Source organism: Argentina silus (genome assembly GCF_951799395.1).
Source record: "Argentina silus genome assembly, chromosome: X".
NCBI lineage: Eukaryota > Metazoa > Chordata > Actinopteri > Argentiniformes > Argentinidae > Argentina > Argentina silus.
In genome coordinates this window covers 28,993,971-29,018,251 of record NC_139653.1, presented here as the reverse complement: position 1 = coordinate 29,018,251, position 24,281 = coordinate 28,993,971, and the positions used below count along the sequence as shown (strand labels likewise).

Here is a 24,281-nt window from a genome sequence, read left to right as displayed (position 1 = left end):
TGAGGGAGTCCACCTGCATCCTCTGCAGCTTATCCACAAGTAGTAAGGGTTGTATGGTGTTAAATGCCATGGAAAAGTCAAAGAACATGACCCTCACAGTGCTGCCAGCCTTATCTAAATGGGAGTGAGCTCTGTGTAGCAGGTAGATGATCCACACCAATGTCTGCCTGGGAGGCAAACTGCAGGGGGTCCAAGGCTGTCTTCACCAGGGGCCTCATGTGTACTAGCACCAGTCTTTCTATGGTCTTCATGATGTGAGATGTCAAGACGACCGGTCTATAGTCAATCAGAACACTGGGGTTCCTTTTCTTTAGTACCGGTACCAGACAAGATGTTTTCCACATTGATGGGACCTTTTCCAGACTGAGGCTCAGGTTAAAGAGGTACTGGAGTACTCCACACAGCTGGTCCGCGCAGACTTTGAGCACCCTCGGGCTCACACTGTCAGGGCCCGCAGCCTTCCTGGTGCGGAGTTTCCCCAGCTCTCTTCACCTGAGCCGTACTGATGAAGACACTGGAGCGGGGAGTGGTGGAGGTGTCGTTGGCTGTGGCAGTGGTGTTGGGGGGCAGAATGATGGGGGCCGCTGAAGAGTTGTGAAGTGAGGAAATGGTGGAGGAGGAAGAGGAGGCTGGAGGAAGAGGGGAATGGAAGGGAGGTATGAATGGAGTCAGAGGGGCTGGAGAGGGAGAGGGTACTGGATGGGACAAAGGGGTAGGTGAGAGGTGTGAATGGGTCCAGACAGGGCAGGGGGATGGGAGGCTGGTCCAGTAGCTGAGAAGGGCTGGAGGAGCTGGGAGAAGGAGAAGGAGGACGGAATGGAGAGTTGTTGGTGGAACTGGGGTGAGGAAGACAATGAGCCCCCAAGTCAAACCTGTTGAAGAACTGGTTCAACTTGTTGGCCCAGTCCAGATCTCCAGCCACTTGCGGGTCATTAGCCTGCTTATAGCCGGTGATCTTCCTCACGCTGCTCCACACCTCTCTTGTATTGTTGTCCTGCAGACTGTCCTCCATCTTCCGCCTGTAGGTGTCCCTGCTCTCCTTCAGCTTCTCCTTGAGCTTCCCGCTTCAGTTCTTCCTTGTCACCAGACCTGAAGGCTCTCTTCTTGTCGTTGAGGAGGGCCTTTAGGTCACTTGTAATCCAAGGCTTGTTGTTGGGAAAACACAGCACCCTCCTAGAAGGTACGGTGTTGTCCACACAGAAGTTAATGTAGTCCGAGATGCAATGTGAAAGACCATCAATGTCCTCCCCACGTGACTCACAGAGAACTTCCCAGTCCGTTGTCTCAAAACAGTACTGCAGAGCCTCATCAGCCTCCAGTGTCCATCTCCTCACAGTCCTAGTGGTCACAGAGTGCCGCTGGACTAGAGGCTCATACATGGATTTGCATACATGGCTGAGGTGGACTAGGTTGTGGTCCGATCTGCCCGTGAAGGGAGTGCTGTAGAGATGTAGGCATCCTTCACATTAGCATATAACAGGTCAAGTGTTTTGTTCTCCCTAGTGGGGCACTTCACAAACTGGGAGAACGTTGCCAGTGTTTTTGTCAGGGTGACATGGTTAAAATCCCCAATGAATGCACTAGGGTGCTGGGTCTGTAGTCTTGCGATAACAGCGTGCATAGTCTCACACGCTGCCTCCACATCGGTAGAGGGTGGGATGTATGCAACCACAACAATAACATGTGAGAACTCACATGGCAAATAATATGGGCGTAGTCCTACTGCCAAAGGTTCAATGTCCGGGCTACAGACGCTTTCCTTCAGTGAATATGGCCAGGATTTCACGTCTGTTGTTAACAAATACAGCAACTCCCCCGCCTCGCTTTTTGCCGCACTGATGGTGAACACGGTCTGCCCGCACTGTCTGAAGACCCTTGATGGTGGTGTTTGCGTCGGGAATAACGTCCTGCAGCCATGTCTCCATAAAACACATAAGACTGCATTCATGGTATTCCCACTGTCCTCTCGCCAGTGCCGTAAGCTCCTCCATCTCTCCCCACTCTATGGATGACCTCAGACTTGCAAATGACGTGAATGACTTCTACTGTAGATTCGACAGACAATGGAGCAGCCCTGACCCACAAAACCAACCCTCCCCCACAGCTATCACACCTCTTCTTCCCAGCCTGGACAGAGACACTAACCTCTACAGCCCCCTCCCCCCCATCGCACCTCTCTCCACCCAGGAGAGAGACGTCAACAAACTGTTAAAGAACAGAAACATTTACATTTATGGCATTTAGCAGACGCCTTTATCCAAAGCGACTTACAACAAATACATTTGTTTAAGTAAGTGAATCATCTATCCAACAGTCATCATAAGACAAAGTAATCAGTGCTCACACCAGGGGCCATTGGCAGTCGTAATGCCAGAAGCCGATTTTCTTTAATATATTTTTTTAATTTTTTATTATTTATTAACAGGAGAGAACTTGTACAGGGGGGAAGTGGGGGTGAAGAGGTCTCAAGGGTTGGGGTTGGGGTTAGTACAGGGAGGGTAGTGGCGGTGAAGAGGTCTTAGGAAGGACTGTTAAGATGTAGCCTGAAGAGATGGGTTTTCAATCTACAGCGGAAGATCGGTAGTGACTCTGCAGTCCTGACAGTGGGGGGAAGCTCATTCCACCAGTGGGGCACCAGGACAGTGAAAAGCCGTGACCGAGTGGCACGGCTGCTGCATCCACGTAAAGGTGGCGGTGCCAGGCGGGCAGCCGAGGTGGAAGAGCGGAGTGATTGTGCAGGGGTTTGAGGGCTAACCCCCGCAAGGCAGCTGGACCAGATGCTGTCTCCCTGATCACACTGAAGCACTGTGCAGACCAGCTGTCTCCGGTGTTTACGGACATCTTTAACACTTCACTGGTTGAATGCATGGTACCTGCCTGCTTCAAAATATTCACCATCATCCTAGTTCCCAAAAAGCAGAGGATTACAAGCCTTAATGACTACAGACCAGTCGCCCTGACCTCTGTGGTAATGAAGACCTTTGAGCGCCTCGTGCTCACCCACCTCAAGGCCATCACCAACCCCCTCCTTGACCCACTGCAGTTTGCCTATAGAGTCAACAGGTCTGTAGACGAAGCGGTCAACATGGGACTTCACTTCATCCTCCAGCACCTAGACTCCCCCGGCACCTATGCCAGGATCCTGTTTGTGGACTTCAGCTCTGCATTTAACACTATCGCCCCAGCTCTCCTCCAGGACAAGCTATCCCAGCTGAGCGTGCCTGAGCCCACCTGCAGGTGGATCACTGACTTTCTGACAGACAGGAAGCAGCAGGTACGGCTGGGCAAGCTTGTCTTGGAGCCCCGGACCATCAGCACCGGAGCCCCACAAGGCTGTGTGCTCTCTCCTCTACTCTTCTCCCTCTACACCAACAGCTGCACCTCTAGCCACCCTTCTGTCAAACTCCTTAAGTTCGCGGATGACACAACCCTCATTGGATTAATCTCCCATGGTGATGAGGCCGCCTACAGAGAGGAAGTTGACAGCCTGGCTTCCTGGTGCAGCCAGAACTACTTGGAGCTGAACGCCCTAAAAACTATAGAGATTGTAGTAGACTTCAGGAGAAGCCCAGCCCCAACCGCCCCTCTCATCATGTGTGACTCCCCAGTTAACATTGTGGAGTTATTCAGATTCCTGGGGACAATAATTTCAAAGGACCTCAGGTGGACGGAGAACATCACCTCCACCATCAAGAAAGCCCAGCAGAGGATGTTCTTCTTGCGGCAGCTGAAGAAATTCAACATGCCGCAAAACGTGATGGTCGAGTTCTACACGGCCATCATTGAGTCCATCCTCAGCTCATCAATCACCGTCTGGTTCGCTGCCCTCACTGCCAATGACAAAGGCAGACTGCAGTGGATCATTCGGTCAGCCGAGAAGGTCATCGGCTGCAACCTGCCATCATCGCTGATCCTTCCCATCCTGGTCACAACCTCTTCCAGTGACTTCCATCCGAATCAAGACTAAAACCTCACGTCACCTCAACAGTTTCTTCCCCATGGCAGTGGGGCTCACAACCAAGCCCCCTGCCTCTCACTGACTCTGGGACTTCCACCCCCCCCCCCCACCCTCCCTGTCACACAAACAATGCACTGACAGGGTAATTTATAATTATTTAAAATTATTCTAATTTATAGTGTACATGCCCCACAACCATTTCACAGTGTACATTTCACAGTGTACATGCAACCATTTCACAGCCTCTAGCCTCATTGCCATTTAGTCTCACACAGCCTACAAGATGTATTGTTCCGCTGCTCTTTTTTGTAAATTTGTAAATTTGTTAAATGCAAAATAAAATTTAACTTGGGTGCTCTTATTTTGAAGAAATCGTCATTTACATAAATTTACATTGACGGGAAGTAGATGGGTGGAGTTCCACTATTGGAGCTCAGAGAACACAGATCTTTTTCTCACAGAGGATGTTGTTGCTTATTGCCTCAAGACAATTCCCTTTTCCCCTTTTTAATTACCTACTGATTTCCCCACCTTGTGAATGGTAAATCACTTATTTCCTCCTACAAAGTAACACTCAGTCTAGATATAGATCGCTGCATGTAGTTTCTCAATATAATAAATACCTAAAAACATATATTAAATAAACAATGTAAATACAATAATCATGCAGATATACAGAAAATGTATAAATGGCACACAAGAAGCTTGGTGGCGTAAAACCATGGAAGGCATTGCTGAACAATGGGAGACATTTCCTAGCAATCGATCAATTAAATATGCAATCAGTCACTGATTTTGTCCCAAACTTTGAAAAAATGTATACCATGTCTCTTGTTGGTCTCTACGGCAAAAATCATTTGATAAACCAGATCAATATCAAACTTACTTATTCCAAATAAATATATATATATTAACAAGATTTTTCAAATGAGATTTTTAAACAAATGTTTTTGTATACAAGTGATACCTTATAGTAAAATCTGGCATAAAATATATAATAATCCTAACCCTAACTAATACATTCAGAGGTTAAGAAAGACATGCAGGCAGACACAAAGTTTGACACAGAAGTCTAAATAAATGTCCTGCTGCTGATTAACACATAGAGTGCTCTTGTAGCAGTGCTCTTGTTGTCTTATGTTGATAGTGAATGTCTAGGGAGATCCTGCATGTTTGGACAGGGAGAAAGCTGAGGTGATGCAGGCAGGCTCTGTCTGGGAGGGGGACCGGAGAGTTCACATGGCCTTCATGAATAATTGATTTGCAGGGAACATTTCTGTTTTTCCCATGAAAATGATGGGAGCTGCAGAGGCTCAGGTTGCGAAGGCCTGGCCCTTTAAAAGTGTCTGAGGACAGTGCTGTGTTCCCAGGGTCTTTAATGGAGACAGAGAGGGACTGAGAAAGACCCCATTGTATATCTGCGCTTTTCAATAGGAGCTTGAGTGATGGAGCTCTCACTGCTCTCAGATAGAGGCAGAGAGAGAGAGAGAGAGAGAGAGAGAGAGAGAGAGAGAGGAGGGAGTCACAGAGGGGGTCCTGTGCAAGAATGAGGGGCGTTCTGCTCAAAAACACAAAGTTGAGACTGGGAGAGTAGGGAAAAGGGAATGTTTTGGTTTTTACAGAGAATGGCAGTGGGGGATGGGCACTCAAACTTTCAATAGGCTACTCCAAACATCCTGTAAAACTGGTTGTACCTGGGCTTTTACAGATTTAAGGGCATGGAGATGGTAAATTGGGTAGCTTTACATTAAGGTGCCCTTTATATAGGGTTTATACATCATTTATAACTAGTTTATAAACAAGTGATTATTAGAAACCATTAACAAACAGTTATAACTCAATAGTTAAAATTATTCGATAGCCTAAGTGTAAGCTTACTATTTGGCTACCACCAAGTGACTATCCAACAAAAATGAGTTAAATTAGTTATAACTCTTTGTTAATGTTATAACTGTTTGTATAACAAACTATTTATACATAACGTATTCATTCTTTACAAAGGGCACCTTAATGTAAAGTGTTACCTCCCCTCCAAAAGAGAAATAAATAGAGACGCTATAGATGTGTCTATGGATTGTTTTTTTGCACTCTACCTGGTTTGTTAGCAGGCATAATACTTGTAATGCATCAGTCATTTTCCCCTTGATATTACATATATATCTGTGGGAAACACTGTCAATCTGTCATACTATACCCTTCCATGCCCTCCCAGACGTGGCTCCACTCAGACCCCAAGCTGCCAAATAGGATGCAAGAGTACAATTCACCCAAAATAAAATGTAACTTCTGCAAGGCTCTCCTGCCCCCTGCTGGATTAGACCAAAGTAGACCTGTCTGTTAGATAAAGTGCACCACAAGAGGTATTCATTTATAAATGATCATAAATGGGCTATTGGAGTCCATTCAAAACAAACTAGAACTTCTGAGCAGAGTGTTCCAACACTCCATCAGTGCATTTCCCATGTGGTGGTAGAACAACATCTCTCCATCAGCCACAGTGTTACATAATGGTATTGTAACTACTGTACTGAGAGCACAGGGAACAATGATTAATCCCTCTCCTCTTCCACATGTGACATTCAAAACAATCAATATTGGCAAGGGTGTCTGAAACATGGGGATGTATAGGCTACCTATCCAGGTCCACACAGATTAAAATCTGGTTTAGTCTGCACACACTGTGGCCCTGAAACTCCAGCTGTGGAGGAATGACAATCCCTGTGCCTTAATCTCCAGGAGGGGACAGGCTAGGATGTGATCCCAGGGTTTGGGAGCCACCCCAGGTCACACAGGGGATGCTCCGCTGGGTGACAAGGGACAATGGATTTGATGACTTGATGTTCTTAAAAATTATTAGAAGTCATCTATCTGGATGTGTTAAAGGTTATTGCATCTTTGGGGGGCTTAGAAAAGCACTATGTAATTAAAATGTATTGTTATTATTATTAGGGTTTTAATAGAGATTGAGGGCATATGGGTTTAGAGGACAATGTGAGATGTAGAAAGATGTTGTGCACAGGCAGCTGTGTTGCGCAAAAATGGGTTGTGGGATGTGAAACAGGGTTGTAGAAGATTTTGTAAGGATTTTGTCTGTGTGTATTAGATTGTTTATGATTGCATGTTGTGCCTGTGTAAACAAACACAGAGAGAGAGAATCTGACATCTGGTGTAAGGACCTGACTGGCAAGATTTATCCATCACTATCATGATTATTTTTGGGACTCTCCCACTCATGTGATGTTTATGCTGAGGTGTTTGGTTGGCTGAGGACAGCCCCAACCCCTCATAACTCATGACTGTATGGCTGTAGAAAGGCCTAAATAGTGGGGATTACTCTTTCTGCCTCCCTCCCTCACTCCCTATTTTTCTCTGTCAATCCCTCTACCTCTCACTGAAATCCCTGCTGCTTGGCAGACCGCAGGCATGAGCACAGCAGGGGTACATGGTGGCTTCCTCAGGAAATATGGTAAGACTGAAACTCTTCTCCATCTTGTGTGTCAGATGTAAACTATCAGCAGGTTTCTAGAACCCAGGACTAAACCTAGTCTTGGACTAAAGACCCTGTTCATGGAAAGTATCCATTAAAAGTGCTTTCTAGTCCAGGAGTAGGCTTAATTTGTGTCAGATAAACTGCCTTTTATGTGTGATGTGCAAAAGAAAAGTGGTTACATTTCCAATTTACTGACTGTTTTCGAGGATATCATTTTAGGTTGTCATGATTGCTTGTATTAATTCACTGATTAAAACATGCCTGTTTTGTTGTTTGTTTTTAGAGTTGTTTTCGTATTGTTGCTCCTGCAGTCTCTTTCTATCTGTATGCTAGGATGGTAAATAGTGATGGTTTATGGTTGGATGGAAATCTTAAAGGTATCAGTTATTACTCAGTGTTACCGTTTTCCGTTACCATGTGCAGTTAGAGCTGCCAGTTCAGATGAGCCCCCACACCACTGAATAATCCACCTGTTAATCCCAAAGAGAAATAGAGCAGACATTCTCTTCCATCAACATGGGCTCTTCATCTATTATCATTATTACAGAGAGCATACTGTCCATGAAGGACGAAACCCTGGAGACGCTGCCTCCCCCACTGGTCTGTCTCCTTGTGGTACCTCATCCCAATAACACTGTTCATGTTGACTATAGATCTGGGACTGTCTTTCCCTGAATTCCTCCCTCTCTCCTCTCCTCTCCTTACCTACACACTTAACATTGCTGATAACTCACTTTATAGGTCCCCAATCTCTTGTCTTCTTTCTGCACAACTTTGCTGATCATTTCTGATTTGTCCATTGTTTTTGTTGTGTCCCAGGGGGCTTCATGTTCAAGCAGTGGAAGGAAAGATACCTGGTGCTCACGGTGGAGGGCAGTCTGATGGTGTGTCGCGATGCAGAGTCACCTGCAGACCAGGTGGTGGCGTTGCAAGGGGGTTGCGAGGGCATCGTGGAGGGCAGAGAGATCCTGGATCTGCCCCGGCTTCCTCCTGGGGGACGGAGGGACTGTTGTTTTGCCCTCATTCTGCCACAGGAAAAATTCTTGCTTCTGCTCTCTGATAACCCTGATGACTGCAGGTGAGTGTCAGTAGAGGGAAGCCATGACGCTGCGCTCTTCATCCCTGCCTCTGCCTGTACTATGCTACTCAGTTCTATCTCTTGTTTCTCACTAATCAGATTTGCTTCTTGAGCCACAGATATGGTGTCTAATCTCTAACACCAGATTAGAGCTCTTTACTATTGTCTGAAAGTGACGTTTTATCAGGATTTCAGCCTTGGTCTGGTATGATGTAAGCATTATGTAACAGTTTGCCTTTGTCTTCCACAGCCAGTGGCTGAAATTGCTGAGGAAAGTGAGAGAGGCAAGTCACTGTTGCTTGACCTATTTCAGTGCTGATAGTCCAAATGCTGATGTTTTTACATACACTTCAGTAAGATTTACAGTAGTAAACCCAGGTGTCTGTATAAACTGCATTTGTGACATCATTATTATTTTTTATTATCTAGGGTGTGACATCGCCCTTAATCCTGCAAAGACAGCAGAGCCTGACCCCCTGCATCACTGACAGAGATCCTCTTCTCGAGACACCCAGTGAGAAGGACCCCCAATCACCACAGGCAACAGAGGGGACCCCTCCAACCCCACGGCTCGCTAACAGGGGCGGTTCCCTTAGGGAGAGAGGCCAAATAGGTCAGAGATTACATCATGCTTAGCCAACTGTAAAAGATGTCCAATTACAATTTATTTGGAGTAAACCTGTGTTTCTCTCTGTGTGCATGTGTGTGTGTGTGTGTGTGTGTGTGTGTGTGTGTGTGTGTTTGTGTGTATATATATATGTCCATCCAGGCAATGGACCCAGACGAGCAGTGAGGAGTGCATCTGTGGTCCCCCCTCACCGATCATCAGACTGCCTTCGCCATGGTAACAGTAGTGATGCGCGGGCGGTGAGAGCGGTGTGTCTGTTGATGGGAGGGGCGGCAGCCTCCTCTGCTCTGGGCTACCTGAACTCCTGCTCCCCCTCTTCCCCAATCACCACCAGACCCCCAGAACTCACCCACAACACAGGCTTCTCTGAGCTGGCCACGGGGGGATCCTATCATGCCTGCAGCCAGGCAGTCGACTCCCCTCACTTCAACAGCTTTGACTTTGAGGGAGACTCTGATTTTGATGCATTCGACTGTGGGGGATTTGCTTTTTAGGCGGAAAAATACTGTCCTACAAAAACCCTTAGAAGCCACTCATCTTTAGCTAAGCCTATGAGACTATTCTAAGTTAATTAACTATTTAATTACTTGTGCTATCTATTAATTGATGAAGGTGTCCATCTTGGCTCTGAGCCCATGATCCTCTAGTCAATTATGCATTACCCTAACTCAGACTGAAGGCCTACACTGTACTGTATCACTCTTTCCATTCCATAGGATATTTTGAGTGTAAAGTGTTATAGATGTAGGCTACAGTAAATATTATTCCTAACTGCATGTTATCTTGAGTGAGAACATTTTGACACCGAAGTCTACAATAATGTGTTCTACATTTGGAGATTGCTCCTCTGCCCATTTTGTACTGTTTTATTCAATAATTCAAATAATAGATTCATCCACTCATCAACAGCATCACCAATTTGAATCTGTTCTCATCAGATAAATGCAGTGTTATCCTGTCACTCCTCTTTATTCTCTCCTCCCTCTGTCACTTTGACCTACTTTCTCCAATGAGCTCCCCACCCTACTTACCTCCTTTCATCAGCTGCAGTACTGAGGTGAGCTTTGAAATAAAGTATTCTGTCATGATGACTGTGTGTCTGTGTGTCTATAAGCTGTTTACTCAGGGGCATGACTTGCACATAGAAAAAGCTGCTCTGCAGTTTGATAGGGAGGTGTGATTCTGGATGTGTTACATCAAAATAATCAATCCATCTTAGTGCTCACATGTTGTCACATGCCAGATGTTCTCACATGGTACACTGACAAGATTAGTAACTCCTGACACCTTTAAACATTCTACCAATCATCCTTGCTCTGCCACAAACCCCCTCACAGTATGGGGACTGTACTTGTCTGTACAAGGGTGACCTAGACACCAGAATTCTGATGGATTGGCCTTTGACAAAAAATACAAATTCAGGAGGATGATCCACACTGCATAATACCCAGAGGATGATCCAGACTGCATAATACCCTCCCGAATTAGGTTATATTACCTTACCTGCTCTTGAATTGAGTTGCTTGAATTTGAATACATGTTCACTTCATGTAGTGCAGTTGTTGAACAGGGTGTTTTGAAACCTGAATAATGATTAGCAATGTTTTTATTTCATGAATGAAATCTTTTATCCTAGAGATAAGAGAAACTTTGCAGGAAAATATGTGATCCACTACATCCAATTTGATAGACTTGATCAAAGTCAGTATTCAGTATTCTATTACTTAATACAGCTCACCTATTTAGTGTCTACTGTCTAGTTATCAGAGATTACCCAATTTCACTGGCTTTGTTTAGCTGGGATTTAAAAACATAATTGACAACAAGCTAAATGAGAAACATCCCAGAGAAGGTCTTCTTTCGTTTTCTCTGCACTAATTTACATCAGATACACTGACTGAGATTATAGCTTCGTCATCTGCTTTATTTATGTTAGCAGACAGGCAGAAAGGGGGTAAAGGTGTACTCTGGGCAAACTAAACCAGTATGTCAGCAAACCATGTGGTTCACCTCTGTCCTAGTCCTGTTACAACACATATAGCCCTTATCTGCAAGCATCAACATTCTTCAACTGGGAAAGCAAACAGAAACACAGTAGTGTAGAGAGACAGAGGGATAAAAAGGAAATCAAAAGTAGTTATGGAGATCTCTAGCACCCTGGTCTTAGCAGGCCTGGTCTTGGTTCTGCTATGGTTGTTTAGTGTGAGGAACAGGAGACACTATCTTTTACCTCCAGGACCCACCGCACTCCCACTCATAGGCAACCTGCCACAGCTGGACAAACATGCCCCCTTCAAAAGCCTCCTCAAGGTGAAAGATGAGTTTGGGAATGATACGGATTATTTGTGCTTGCTTTTGGTCGAGTACAGTGTGTAAGCCAGCATGGATTGATTGCATTGCCTTGTAACTCTGCGAAAACCCACAGTACATGGTTTTAATTGAAATAATGTTATTGCTTTCTGTTTGTTTTTGCTTAGAAAAACAATTTCATTAGGCATGCCTGCGCACTAGTCAAAACCAGAGGGCGTGCCTTAACTTTGGTATATGAGTGAGTGTGTCTTGCTTTAATACCGCTCCAGTTTAGTGCAAGCTATGGGACGGTGATGACGGTGTACCTGGGGTCACAGAGGGCTGTGGTACTGGTGGGAAACGAGACTGTGAAGGAAGCCCTGGTGGACCAAGCTGATGACTTTACAGGAAGATGTCCAGTCCCATTCCTTATCAAAGTAACCAGAGGCTATGGTAAACAAAAAAGTTCGACACAATCAATCCATCTATGTTTCACAATGCTGCAATGATTATCTTAAAGTATAATGTCTTAGTGTGCACAGTTGATATTTTACTTGTTTGAACAGGTATGGGTTGCTCTGTTGAAAATGTTCATGTAATATAAATGAAGGTCAGTCTCACATTAAAATGCCCACCTCTCTCTCAGGCTTAGCCATCAGTAACGGTGAGCGTTGGCGGCAGCTGCGACGTTTCACACTGACCACACTCAGAGACTTTGGGATGGGCCGCAAGAGGATGGAGGAGTGGATTCAGGAGGAGAGCAAACAACTTATAGCCCGGATAAATGACACGAAAGGTGTGTCATGGTCCATTTGCACTATTCTTACTGTCTTTACCCTCATCATGGTGCATAGAAACTGAGCTTACAGTTATGAATGGCTTACCCATTTTAACCATAATCGGTCGCACACATACTGTAGACAGAAAGACAATAACTGTTATGTGCATGATCAATGCATGATTACATGTGAATAGAAGCCAGCAGGCAACCAGCCTCTGAAGAAGGGACACACTTCATCATACCTGTATGTTGAAAAGCATTTTTTTCTCTCAGTCTATTTAGACCTTGTTTTCAATGAGCATCCTATGATATCTCCTCCCGCGTGTTTATGTAGGCTATAGTATGTGTGTCTGTGTAAAGGCCAGTAATGTTAATAACAATACTCAAAGTGGGCAGTCAATACATAATGATTTGGATAGTGGATGAGGGGGTTTAGGTCTGGCGAGTTTAGTGTTGAACCAGACCAGATGATTCATAAGTGGTGGCTGACTAACCTAAGAAATCACACAATATAGCCAAAAAATACAACCTAATTTGTCTTGTGATATAATGTGTATAGGATTTAGTAGAAGCATTTTTGGTTGGTTTACTCACTGTCTGTTAACCTCACTCTTCCTGCAGCCACACCCTTTGATCCCACCTTCTTCCTGAGCAGCTCTGTGTCCAACATCATCTGCTCTCTGGTGTTTGGCCAGCGCTTCAATTACAAGGATGAAAGCTTTCTGCACCTACTCAACATAATCTCTACAACACTGCAATTTGGCAGCAGCCCCTGGGGACAGGTAATATGGGGGTCAAGCTGGGAATGGAGAGAGAAAAGGGGAGACCAAGGCACAGTACAACCCTCTGACCCTGAGTTATTCTCCCACAGATGTACAACATTTTCCCCTGGTTGATGGAGCGCCTGCCTGGAGAGCAACACACCATTTTTGCCCAGATAGATGAGTTGAGAGACTTTGTCATGAAGAAGATCCATGAGCATGAGGAAACTCTTAGCCCAACCGTCCCCAGAGACTACATTGACTGCTTTCTCACCAAACTCAACCAGGTCTGACATATTAGCATTACTGAGTTACTGTACGTGTTGGCCTGGTAGTGGTAACACTTACTGGCCACACTACTTGTCTTCCTATATGTCTTCCAGGAGAAAAACAACCCCTCTTCTGAGTTTCACTATGAAAACCTGGTGTCTACAGTCTTAAATCTGTTCTTGGCTGGGACAGAGACCACCAGCACCACAATTAGATATGCCATCATGATACTCATCAAATACCCAAACATACAGGGTAAGGAACCTCTGAATGCCACTGTCTAATCCGGTAACAATTCGGGTAACAATTCCGGTAACGATGTGACAAAATAATTAACCTCACCTTTGGAGTTCAGCTGTATTATGATTGTTTGTCTCATCACTTAAGAGAAAATACAGCAGGAGATTGACACAGTGATTGGACAAGAGCATGTTCCACAGATGGAGGACAGAAAGTCCCTCCCCTACACAGATGCAGTGATCCATGAGATACAGCGTTTCCTGGACATTGTGCCATTCGGCATCCCTCGCTATGCTACAAAAGACATCTCATTCAGGGGCTACACCATTCCACAGGTTCCATATCATGTTCTATTAGGAATACAGTTATTATGCACTAAGTACATGTAATTTCAATAATTCAGAGAAAATGTCTAGAAACAATACTGTATCCTACATACTACTGTACATCCTGTACAACCACATTCAACCTTTTTTCCAGGGCACAATAATCATTCCCATGCTGCACTCTGTGCTTAAAGACAAGCGGCACTGGGATACCCCTTGGTCCTTTAACCCTGAGCACTTTCTGGACCAGAATGGCAATTTTAAGAAGAGCCCAGCATTCTTGGCTTTCTCTGCAGGTAGAGGATATGCCTGTATAAGGCAACCTCAACATCATTTTCCAATATGTCAAAAGCTTGGACTATACAGTATGTGCAGTTGTTATTGTCACCTTTTCTCTAGAGAGAAATATGAATGACGTTTACAATATACTGTAATGCAAATTATGCTCCCTTTAGCTTTAACTTTAGCCTCTTAGGCCCATATTCTGATATGCAGTCATTGCAATGCACAGAATCATGAATCAACATCACACATGTTGTTGTGTATTCCTCTGATCATAGAAGTATAGTTGGTATACTGAAATACTACTTTTTGTGAAAACCGCATATTTAGCAAATAAAATACATTGTTATTACATTGTAATTGTAGAAATTGTAATTCAATTCTCCCAAACAAGCTGTTTATCAACCTATTCTATCGATGATGTCTGCGGTTTCTTTGGCACTGACACTTACATCCCTCCTTCCCCAGGAAAGAGGGCCTGTGTGGGGGAGTCTCTGGCCCGCATGGAGATATTCATCTTCCTAGTGTCCCTGCTGCAGCGCTTCACCTTCTCCAGCCCCGGGGGGCCTGACAGTTTGGACCTCAACCCAGAGTACAGCAGCTTTGCCAACCTGCCCCGCAGGTTCCAGCTCATCTGCACCCCCCGGCGAGTAACTCCCTGAACGGCAGGACAGGAACACTCAGAATGAAGGGTGGGCAGGCTGTGGTGTACGTAATGTATTCTGGAGAGTCAGAACTGTAATTTGATGAGAGTTCAAGGCTGATCAGTCATGCCATGTTTCAGGAGTTACATGTATCTTTCAGTATATCAGTGTCTTTGTGTCTCATCACCGTAGTATATGTCCATGCATTACTTATCACTGTAAAAGGCATACATTGTATAGGAAAAATAAAAGCTTTAGCCTCATTTTCTTAATATATTGTATATTAACTATTATATACGTATACAAATTGTGACCAAATCTGTAACCCTTTAAAATATATATTCTCGTAAAGATTAATTGAACAAACAACAGCATGAACCCTTGGAATCTCATGGATAATGTACATAATGTCCAGTGAGACAGATAATTAAATCATTGTGCATACAGAGTGTACAGAAAAAAAACATTTGCATCAGTTGGTTGAAATGGAGTAAAGCATGAGACAGATAAATGTATTGCATTTCCCTAAGGGATGATGGCACGCCGGTAATAATATTTCATAATATCTATTGTGCTGAGTAGGAATTCTCTGCAGCATCATGCTTTTGTTAACATTAACTACAGTATATGCAACATTCTCTTTATCACTTTTAGCAAAACACACACACACACACACACACACACACACACACACACACACACACACACACACACACACACACACACACACCTACATGGAATGCATTCTCCTCTTAGGAAGAGGCATACATACGCACAGCATACATTCATATTAAAGAGTGTTTCTTATAGTCATTATGGTTTTCTCTCTGGGAGTCAGTGGTTTTGTCAGATGTTGGGCAGGTGATGGTCATATCTGTGTTTGACCAGTTTCTTGATATCAGGTGCAGGTGAGATGTTGCTGCTTGGTAGTTGAGGCAGATACTGCGGCTGAGAAGACAGAGAGTTTCTGTCAAACACAAGTTTAAAGACATGTATGAATGGATGGACTCTGTCAGCGCACAGGCACATACCCCTGCTTGCCTGCGCCTGGACCCTTTGTCGTATCGTCTCCCTGGGCGTTCCCCCTCGCGCCCCCAGCTGGCCCCTCCCTCCTCCAGGAAGTAAGGCAGCTCCAGCAGCTCCTCACAGGACAGCCTCAGAGAAGGGTCCATCACCAGGCACGACTGCATACACATGACACATGCTATTATTAATTACCAAAAACTACATTTTAAATGAGAAGTTATGGCTTGTCAAAATCCGCAAGCCAGGAAATCCAAAATGAGCAGCACCAATAACTTCATCTGAACAAACAACATACTCACTACTGGGCAGATTGCTTAGGATTCAAAACTTCTCTCAAACAGTCTAATTCATACTCTTCATGTATGTTTTCTCCCATGATAGTAATTTACATTTTGTCAATTTAAGTAATTTACAAAAGTTTATTTTATTGCCACACAACCTAGGTTGGTGGAATTTGTTTTTAGTACAGTGAATGAGCTCTACATTCACTGACATACACAGTATTGAATAGAAGACGGACAACACAATATAGTCCAATGCACTAGATTGCACTCGGTCCATGTAACACAGGATTCTTTTCCTCTCATTGTTCACTGTTACAAGGCAATGTTTTGGGTACAGGTTATAGAAGCTTTAAATATGTTTTCCTGTCTGTGATCAAGTTCACTATCACAAAGATTACCCTAATTATTCATAGATTGTATAAAGATTTCCCTGAACCTGTTCTATCAATCACTGTGTAACAAAGAAGAAACATGGCCTGTAAATATTTCCTTATTAGGTGGGCTTGCTTCAGCTTCGACATACTTATTATTATTCCAATTCTTCTACCTGCTGCTACTCCTACAACTTTTAAGCTATTCACACCGATCCAACTCTAAAACAAGCAGAGAGGTCTAACTCGCATTGCTATGACTTGGTTTTGATATCTATGAAACTTTTTTAAACCATAAAAACTAGAATGTGCACTTCTTAACATGGAGGTCTATGGAAACCAAAAGACTACATTTTTGAACCACTGCCACTCCTACACCTTTTAAGCTATTCACATAATATGTGCCAAAATGTCCTATTAAGCTTTTTGTAACTCCAAAACCTCTCATCCGGTTAACATGGTGGAATGTTGATTTAGGCCAACATTCTGTGAGCTCCTTTGTTACTGCAACTGCCTATGGAACTTTCAGGACTCTTAAATAAAAACTACAGGAGACCTGCAGAACACAATCTTAGAATGATTACACAACAATGCACTCTCTTTGCTACCAGTTCTAACCCACTGAAACCACTCTCAATCACTTAAACAACGAACTCTACTACTATCAACCACTCAACCAACCAATCCTCTACCCACTCCACTGAACTACCCCAGGCTCATCCTATCTATCGATCTATTGATCTAACATTCTATCTATGTCCTTCTAACATACTATCTTTTGAACCTTATATCTAACCTTTCAACAGTCACTACTGCTTCACTCAGTATAACCCATACTGATTAACCTCTTAACTGTTTTGATCTTTCTATACCTCCCCTCTCTCATCTATCCATCTTCTCTTTATCCATTCATCAATCCAATCAACCAACATAACTAACTTATCTCACTTTCTTTCAACTACGCAGAAAATCTTCATTATCCCTGATAAAATCTTTCTGATACCTATTAAAGGTTTTAAACTATTACGCTTTTTGTAATTCTCATCCGGTTAACCAACCAACTCTACCACTCTAAACCACCCAACCAACCAACTCTCTACCCACTCCACTGAACTATGAACTTTTTTATGGATGACTTAAAGGTCACCAAAGGTCACTACGTCAATAAGTCAAATTTCTGCTAGAGTGTACTTTATGTCAGATCAAGGATCAATGTGATGGATTACATATAGGTTAATAGATTTAATTATTGCCTATTGGAGCTATTGGTGTCTGTCAACATGAGGACCAAAGAGGCCAAAACCTTAGACTTCAAAATCAACAGTTTGTCACATCATTAAAAAAAGAAAGCAAGCACTGGTGAGCTCAGCAATCGCAAACGGGCTGGTAGGCCAAGGAAGACTTCTACAGTAGATGACCGAAAAATTTTCACAATAGTTTGAACTGATCAGTTGTGTGTCAAAATGCTGTCTAGTTGTGCTTATAATTGTACGAATCGTACTAGTGGAGGGGGCCTAACGTTTTTTTCATGAAAGATCGGACAAATTAAGCAACATAGCCTATTGATCTATGGCCTGGCTACTTATAATGCATAGGTAATTCAGCATGTCATCTTCATCTTGATGTTGATGAGCTGTGCTAGCATTTATCGTCTTGCATCTCAAATTGTATGCATAGGAATAATTACTGTACAATTAGCCTACATATCATTGAGTACACCGAAGTTAGCAGCATCATTTCTTGGTGATATTTAGACCATGTTTTCTGTGGGATGGTAATTTACTTCGGATGATGATATGAAGTGGATAATCTGTCTGAAGGTAAGTCTTTCTATAAGTATACTTTACCGTCATCTCGTGATCGATATGCTTGGGATCAAACGGTTCATTCATTTCTCAAATCATTACCATTTAAGTCAACTTCGAATGCAGTACTCAAGTTTCTCACATTACCTAACTCCAATATGTTTATGATTAGGCTACGTGGAGAATAAAATGCGATTTAGTGGGCTAGATGGGATTGACAATAAATTGGTTGATGAAATAACATGAAATATCGTGGCCATATTGAAACTAATCACTTAGCGAATACTGAGCCTGTTCAGTGGGCAGACAGACCAAAATGGTGACGAGGAAGTACGGCTTTTTTTGGCGGATTAGCGACACAAGCTACTATTATTGAAATTAATCAATGTGTCCATTCATGTACAGTCATTGCCCAAAACATGCCATAGCAACAAGAGAGTTTTTCAGGATCAAAAAGCAGAAAGTTTTTGACTGGCCAAGTCAATCTTCAGATGTAAATCCAATTGAACATGCTTTTCATTTCCTTTCGGATTTTAGGCAAAAAGACAAATAAACAACAACTGTAGATGTCTGCAGACTTTTCGTAGTTAGAACAGATAGGACTAGAATATTAGCTTTGGGGTTATTTTTGTTTTCATTTATTTGGCGCCGTCTGGCGTCCTCCCCTTAGTTCCCTCTCTATGTTTCCCCTGTGTTGTCTGGTTGTTTGTTGTATGTATTACTAATAAATCTGTCTTGTTTTCATTTTTACTCAGTCGTTGTGTGTTGCACTACCACCACCCCAGCGGGTCTCAGCCGCATATACAGATACTGTATGTTACGTTTCTCCCCCTTTTTATATCCCTAGACGTAGTATCTGGGGGGGGGTTCGTAACATGGACATTATATGATTTTTTTCCAATACATTTGGAGCCCTGAAAAAGGGGGAGTATTTTTAAAATGCTGTACTTTCTAAATGGTGAACCCAAGCTGAAAAAGTAATTGATTTAAAATCCAAACATGAATGTTGCAGACCAGTAGTGATCGACCCAGGCAGCTAGGCTCTACATTTGGATGTAATGACCTACTGTCACCTGTAAACTGAGGGGCTAGACCTATCTCCATATGTAAACTTAAACAGTAAAACTATAATGGGAACAATGATGGGACATGGCTGACCTATATTTTGCAATGTTGTTCACTCGTTTGAAAAAGTTGGTTTATTTGGCGTGGGCTATGGCCACAGTACTCGCCTGTTTGTGCTTTATTAAAATGTTTTACATCCATTCTTGGGTATCCTGTTTTATTTTATGCATGGAGTTTGCTAGCTAGCTAGCAGCTACCCTCGTCTGAAAACATAGCATGTCACAGGCTGGCCAGGCTCGAAGTTTGGACAGTGACGAACAGAAAAATGATCTTCCCCTTGCCAAGCAGGTCCCGATAACATTACAGTGTAAACTTGTGCAGGTGAGCTTCAGTTAACTACATGAACCTAGCTTCTACATCACTGGCATTGCCATTGTTTGACATTTGGAGGATTATACCATTGACATTTTATGGATTATTTACGATGCAGAGGAGCATCAATGTTTGGACGGAACAGCTGTGAGCCTCACCATAGCTAGCCATTATTAAAACACCACACCTCCTGTTTTGATTGCTAGGCGAGAAGGGCTTTCCTCCTCTCCAGAGCAGAGGAGCCTGGCCCGATACGGCAAATGATCTCCAGTTACGCACTACCTTGGATAGCAAGCAAATGTTCTAGTTTAATGAACATAAATAAACGTTAGGGCATACATCATTATCCTAGCAAAGGCACCCCTTTCAGCAATGTCATTATGATTATCTGCCTAGCTTTCACATAACGTAGCTAGATAGCTATAGCTAGTCCTCTCTAGGCAAAAGCTAGGCACCATGGGGCTAGCTGTGGTGATAACATTGTTAGCTATGGGTAAAACAAAAATAGTTGTAATCACACCCAAACCACATAGTGTTCACTAAACCTTTTAGTTTATTGATTTGATCTCCATGAATATTGTGGCCAAGCTCTGATCCATCCATCCATCCATATAATGATACATATAACATAAACGATATTACCTACGAACTTAATTCGGCCTTGATGCGCTGCTCTGAGATATTACCTGACAGGGCTCAAAAGTTGCATCTTAATCTGTTTTGAAATTGCTGTAGGTCTGACAAGAAAAATGTCTTATTTTTTATGCAATTTTTTTAAGGTACCTGGTAAATGAAAACAGCTTAACTAATTGTTTCAATACTGGGGGGATGGTAGCTTGGTTCAGGCAATAACTAGGAGATCAATCGCCCAATGACCATCCTTAAAGATACATGTGCAGAAACATAGGAACAATGTATACAGTACATTCCACAAATGTATACAAAGCCACTTGACGTCATGTGCCCCCCAGTACAGACCATAATCAAAGTACAGACCTTCATAACAGTGAGTGCATGAGGAGATACACCATGGAAGCGCTTCTCCAAGGGCTCCTACATGTAAAAGGACAAAGGCACAATCAACCTAACACTAAAATCCGTCTTTCTCTACTAATTTGACTGTTTTCCGACTAGGGAAATGTTGAGAGAGTATCTCCAATGTCATTACCGTAGTGTCAGGCTCAGGGATGCTAACTCCACTGAAGAACACGTTGGAACGGAAAACCTGCTGGTGATGAGGGATCAGGTCACCTGATGTGACAAAACATTTAGTACAGTCAGCAGTAGCAAACGACTACTGTTTGGCCAACCAGTCTCACAGCAATCAGTAGAAAAAGCACACACTTCCCTGTCTCTCTGTACCTAGTGTTCTACGGATGAGGTAGAGCTGGTCCACATCAGACCTCCCAGGCCATAGAGGGTTCCCATGGAGCAGCTCTGCGAAGACACAGCCCAGTGCCCAGACATCAACAGGGGGGCCGTACTGAGTATCCCCCACCAACAGCTCTGGGGCCCGGTACCAGCGGGTAGCCACGTAGTCTGTATAGTCATCACCTGGACCAGCTGGGAGAGACAGAGGCAGAGACAGAGAGACAGCTGGAGACAGACATTAATATCCTCTCTCTCTCTCTCTCTCTCTCTCTCTCATTCTCACTCACACCCGATAAACACACCCATAAACACAGGGACACTGAATAACATGTACATAACACACAGAGGGGATTACAATTCATGCTGACTGAGTGACTACATGTTACTGTATGGTAACAATACACTGAAACTAAAGGCAGGGAGGGTAAACAGAGACACTGACTGGCTCTCCTCTGCATTCACACTGCACTGAAAGTGAGGAGGCCAAAAAACAGAACTGATCTAGGCTGCTCCTTGAATTAGTCATTAGAGAAACATTGGCGCTAAATGCACATAAACACGCTGCCTCTGGATAACCTACTCAGAATTCTGGCAAAGCCAAAGTCACAGAGCTTGATAACTCCGGTCTTGGTGAGGAGGATGTTCTCTGGCTTCACGTCACGGTGGATGCACTGCAACACACAGACAGGCTTAGGTGACACTGATACAAAGTCTCCCAATGACACAGACAGACTCTCATACAGCAAAACAGTAGTTGGGGGGTGGGCGGGTGAAGAGAGAGAGAGTGCATATAAATATAAGTATAAAGACAGCTTCATACAAAAAAAAATGTTTTCATCTCATTACTACAAGTACCCTTAACACAGGCAAAGTCACTAACATAAAGCAGTGGAGAGTCTTAAACTGACATTGTGTTTGTGGCAGAAGTTGACAGCCTGTAGTGTTTGCCACACTATACTCTTCAACTGAGCATCAGGGACCCTACAAAGAACAAAAGACAAATGGTATCTATTAGGGGTAAAAACACAATCAACATAATAGTTTGTTTCAGATCAATTCCCTTTTTAAAAAAAAGGAGAGCTGCTTTAAACAGCTTTCTTGTCACCCAGGTAACCGTATGCCTGTCACCTACAGCAACCGGTGCCTCTGTTGGGCAGCTAGAGTTTCTGCTGCAGAGCCTTATGGGAAAGGGAATTGTAGTCAAGCAGCTCCTAGCCCAGCTAACTGCAGGTTCACACAACACACACACTAAACTCCCCTTTGTCTTTTGGCCATTGGTTGTGTAAGAGGTAGAGGCATGTGAGAGTATAGTGACATAATATAAAGGCTAGGGCACTCTTTTCTTTGAGCCAAGTCTCCCTCGTACTCAGTTGCCAACATTTTCAGTTTTTTTTGTCTCTTAGCAACGGTCTCACCTCCCTCTATGTAATTTGTCCCATGTTCCCCCCCGCTGCCCCTCTCTGTCGACAAAAGCAGTCGGACAAATGGACGCACACGTTACTATTGGATTACATGGCAAAGTGTATGCAAAAGTGATGACTGCATGAAAAAGAAAGATAAGCTCAGGATGGTCATTCACACTTGTAATACATGTAATAAGGTCTGCACTCACAAAGTGATAAGGAGTATGAGTGAAGATATAAGCAAAATCAAAACTTTGTTTTCAGCTGCTGACAGAGTGAATGACAATTCCTTTCTCTGTCTGTATTCTGTGTTGGTCACTCAGTAATTAGTAGTTGTCTTTTCATTTGAAAACCTGTATGTCTGGATAGAGTGTTTAGATGGCACAGGGAGATTTTATGTAATGGGTTATGTTAGTGGGGTGTTTGGTTGGTCTGATACCTACTTCAAATAATTTGAGAGAGAGAGCGAGCTCAACCTACCCCCGGGGGTGTCTGTCCAGCTCGTTGAGGACAGTCTGCTCACAGAACTCAAAAACCAGGTGAAGCCGTCTCTTCCTCCTAAATACCTCCAGAAGATTGACCAGGTTCACATGCTTCAGCTGCTGTAGTAGGAACAGGGAGGGGACTACTGTGTTAGTGGATGCCGATGTGCGTTTTCACTGTGTACTACCTGGGTTAAAGCAAGGAATGTGTGTTAAGCTGCACACATCATGTGTATGTGTAATTGTGTGTGGAATGAGTATTTTATCATTGTACCTTCAGCATACGTATTTCTCTGAGTGCTATCTTCTTGATGGCAGGGTCGTCCTCAGATTCAACAAACTTTTTAATGGCAACTATCTGACCAGTGTCTCTGTGTCTGCATTTGAATACCACACCATATGAACCCTCTCCAATTTTGGCAAGTTTTTCATATTTCTCCATTGGATTTCACCTGATAGACACAAAACGCTTACTGCCTGTGACCTTAATCTTTGCATGTAACTTACAATTTCATTAGAAATAAATGTAGGAATAAATGTAGAAAGGAACTTATTGATTGTTAAGATCTCTATATCACCCAGACCATGGACATAGGTGTTACAAAAACATAGAATACATAATTGTCAACTCACTGACTGTCGTTTCTCAGAGTGCTGTCATCAAGGGATGTGCGACTGCTCAGGCAAATTACATATCCGCCACCTGTTCTATGTGCGTACGTCTCTGTTTCTCTCTCGGCTAGTATCTGCACTTTTCTGGATAAAACTTCATTTCCATTATCTTTTGAGTTGTACACACAGGGGTATTTTAGATAGGTGCTATATGTTAGTGCAAGCAATCGTACGCAGCCCCGACCTCAAGCACTGCTGTCGTCGTCGTCGTCGTCTTTTGCGTCGCCAACACCTCCTTGGATACCCGGTAGCCTACCTATCATTCCCGTTTAGCCGAACCTCTGAACTGACTCCCTCGATTAACTTACATTTTGTTTTCGTCTATGTTGTTGTTATATGCTCAACACGTGTGCGCAAATAGAAACTCAAGCTCGCTGTAAACTATCTTTCATAAGCGTCCGTGCGCCAACGGTGCCCGCTACTGCTGTTGAAGAGCTTGTGGCTGGATACACATGGGGCTTGTTTGACATCAAAATTGAATCCGACTAGAATTCAGGCTAGGCTAGACGACAACAGGCGGGGGCAGTGTACCTGTGTAGTCTGAAGTTGGACAATGATGTGCAATTCTGACTAAAGGGCTATTGAAATCCTCAATAAAACAAGAAGATCTTGTCTTCTCTTTGAATAATCACCACATAACACAACGGAACATATGTGCAGTCAATAGATCTATCGAATACCAT

The 24,281-nt window shown here is 43.5% G+C and overlaps 2 protein-coding genes across 3 annotated transcripts; one reads left to right on the top strand and one right to left on the bottom strand.

Annotated features, from left to right (window-relative positions):
• The first annotated feature begins 11,208 nt into the window (after nt 1-11,208).
• Nucleotides 11,209-15,482, top strand: cyp2y3 (cytochrome P450, family 2, subfamily Y, polypeptide 3). The gene is made up of 9 exons (XM_083694845.1): nt 11,209-11,464; nt 11,734-11,896; nt 12,090-12,239; nt 12,846-13,006; nt 13,096-13,272; nt 13,369-13,510; nt 13,643-13,830; nt 13,976-14,117; nt 14,572-15,482. The coding sequence occupies exons 1-9, from the start codon at nt 11,294-11,296 to the stop codon at nt 14,763-14,765; spliced, it is 1,488 nt and encodes a 495-aa protein (XP_083550971.1). The 5' UTR covers nt 11,209-11,293; the 3' UTR covers nt 14,766-15,482.
• Nucleotides 15,070-24,049, bottom strand: LOC310822496 (cyclin-dependent kinase-like 1). Of its 2 annotated transcripts, none has more exons than XM_083694846.1 (10): nt 23,560-24,049; nt 23,201-23,378; nt 22,925-23,046; nt 21,950-22,022; nt 21,622-21,712; nt 21,033-21,266; nt 20,839-20,921; nt 20,667-20,723; nt 15,779-15,931; nt 15,070-15,695 (listed from the first exon to the last, which is right to left on the bottom strand). In XM_083694846.1, exons 2-10 carry the CDS (start codon nt 23,366-23,368, stop codon nt 15,594-15,596), a joined length of 1,083 nt encoding a protein of 360 aa, XP_083550972.1. In that variant the 5' UTR covers nt 23,369-23,378; nt 23,560-24,049; the 3' UTR covers nt 15,070-15,593. The 2 variants fall into 2 exon arrangements, with proteins under 2 accessions (XP_083550972.1, XP_083550973.1); XM_083694847.1 differs by having other exon boundaries at nt 21,033-21,233.
• Nucleotides 24,050-24,281: the final 232 nt, after the last annotated feature.

Bases quoted from the DNA above. Each gene is read 5' to 3' on its own strand.
- cyp2y3 (XM_083694845.1), top strand. From the start codon at position 11,294: ATGGAGATCTCTAGCACCCTGGTCTTAGCAGGCCTGGTCTTGGTTCTG. The intron at 13,007-13,095 runs GTAATATGGGGG...ATTCTCCCACAG, and splicing joins GCAGCAGCCCCTGGGGACAG to ATGTACAACATTTTCCCCTG. The intron at 13,273-13,368 runs GTCTGACATATT...TATGTCTTCCAG, and splicing joins TTCTCACCAAACTCAACCAG to GAGAAAAACAACCCCTCTTC.
- LOC310822496 (XM_083694846.1), bottom strand. From the start codon at position 23,368: ATGGAGAAATATGAAAAACTTGCCAAAATTGGAGAGGGTTCATATGGT. The intron at 21,267-21,621 runs GTAGGTTATCCA...GTCTGTCTCCAG, and splicing joins TGGCTTTGCCAGAATTCTGA to CTGTCTCTCTGTCTCTGCCT. The intron at 20,922-21,032 runs GTACAGAGAGAC...TTGTCACATCAG, and splicing joins CCTCATCCGTAGAACACTAG to GTGACCTGATCCCTCATCAC.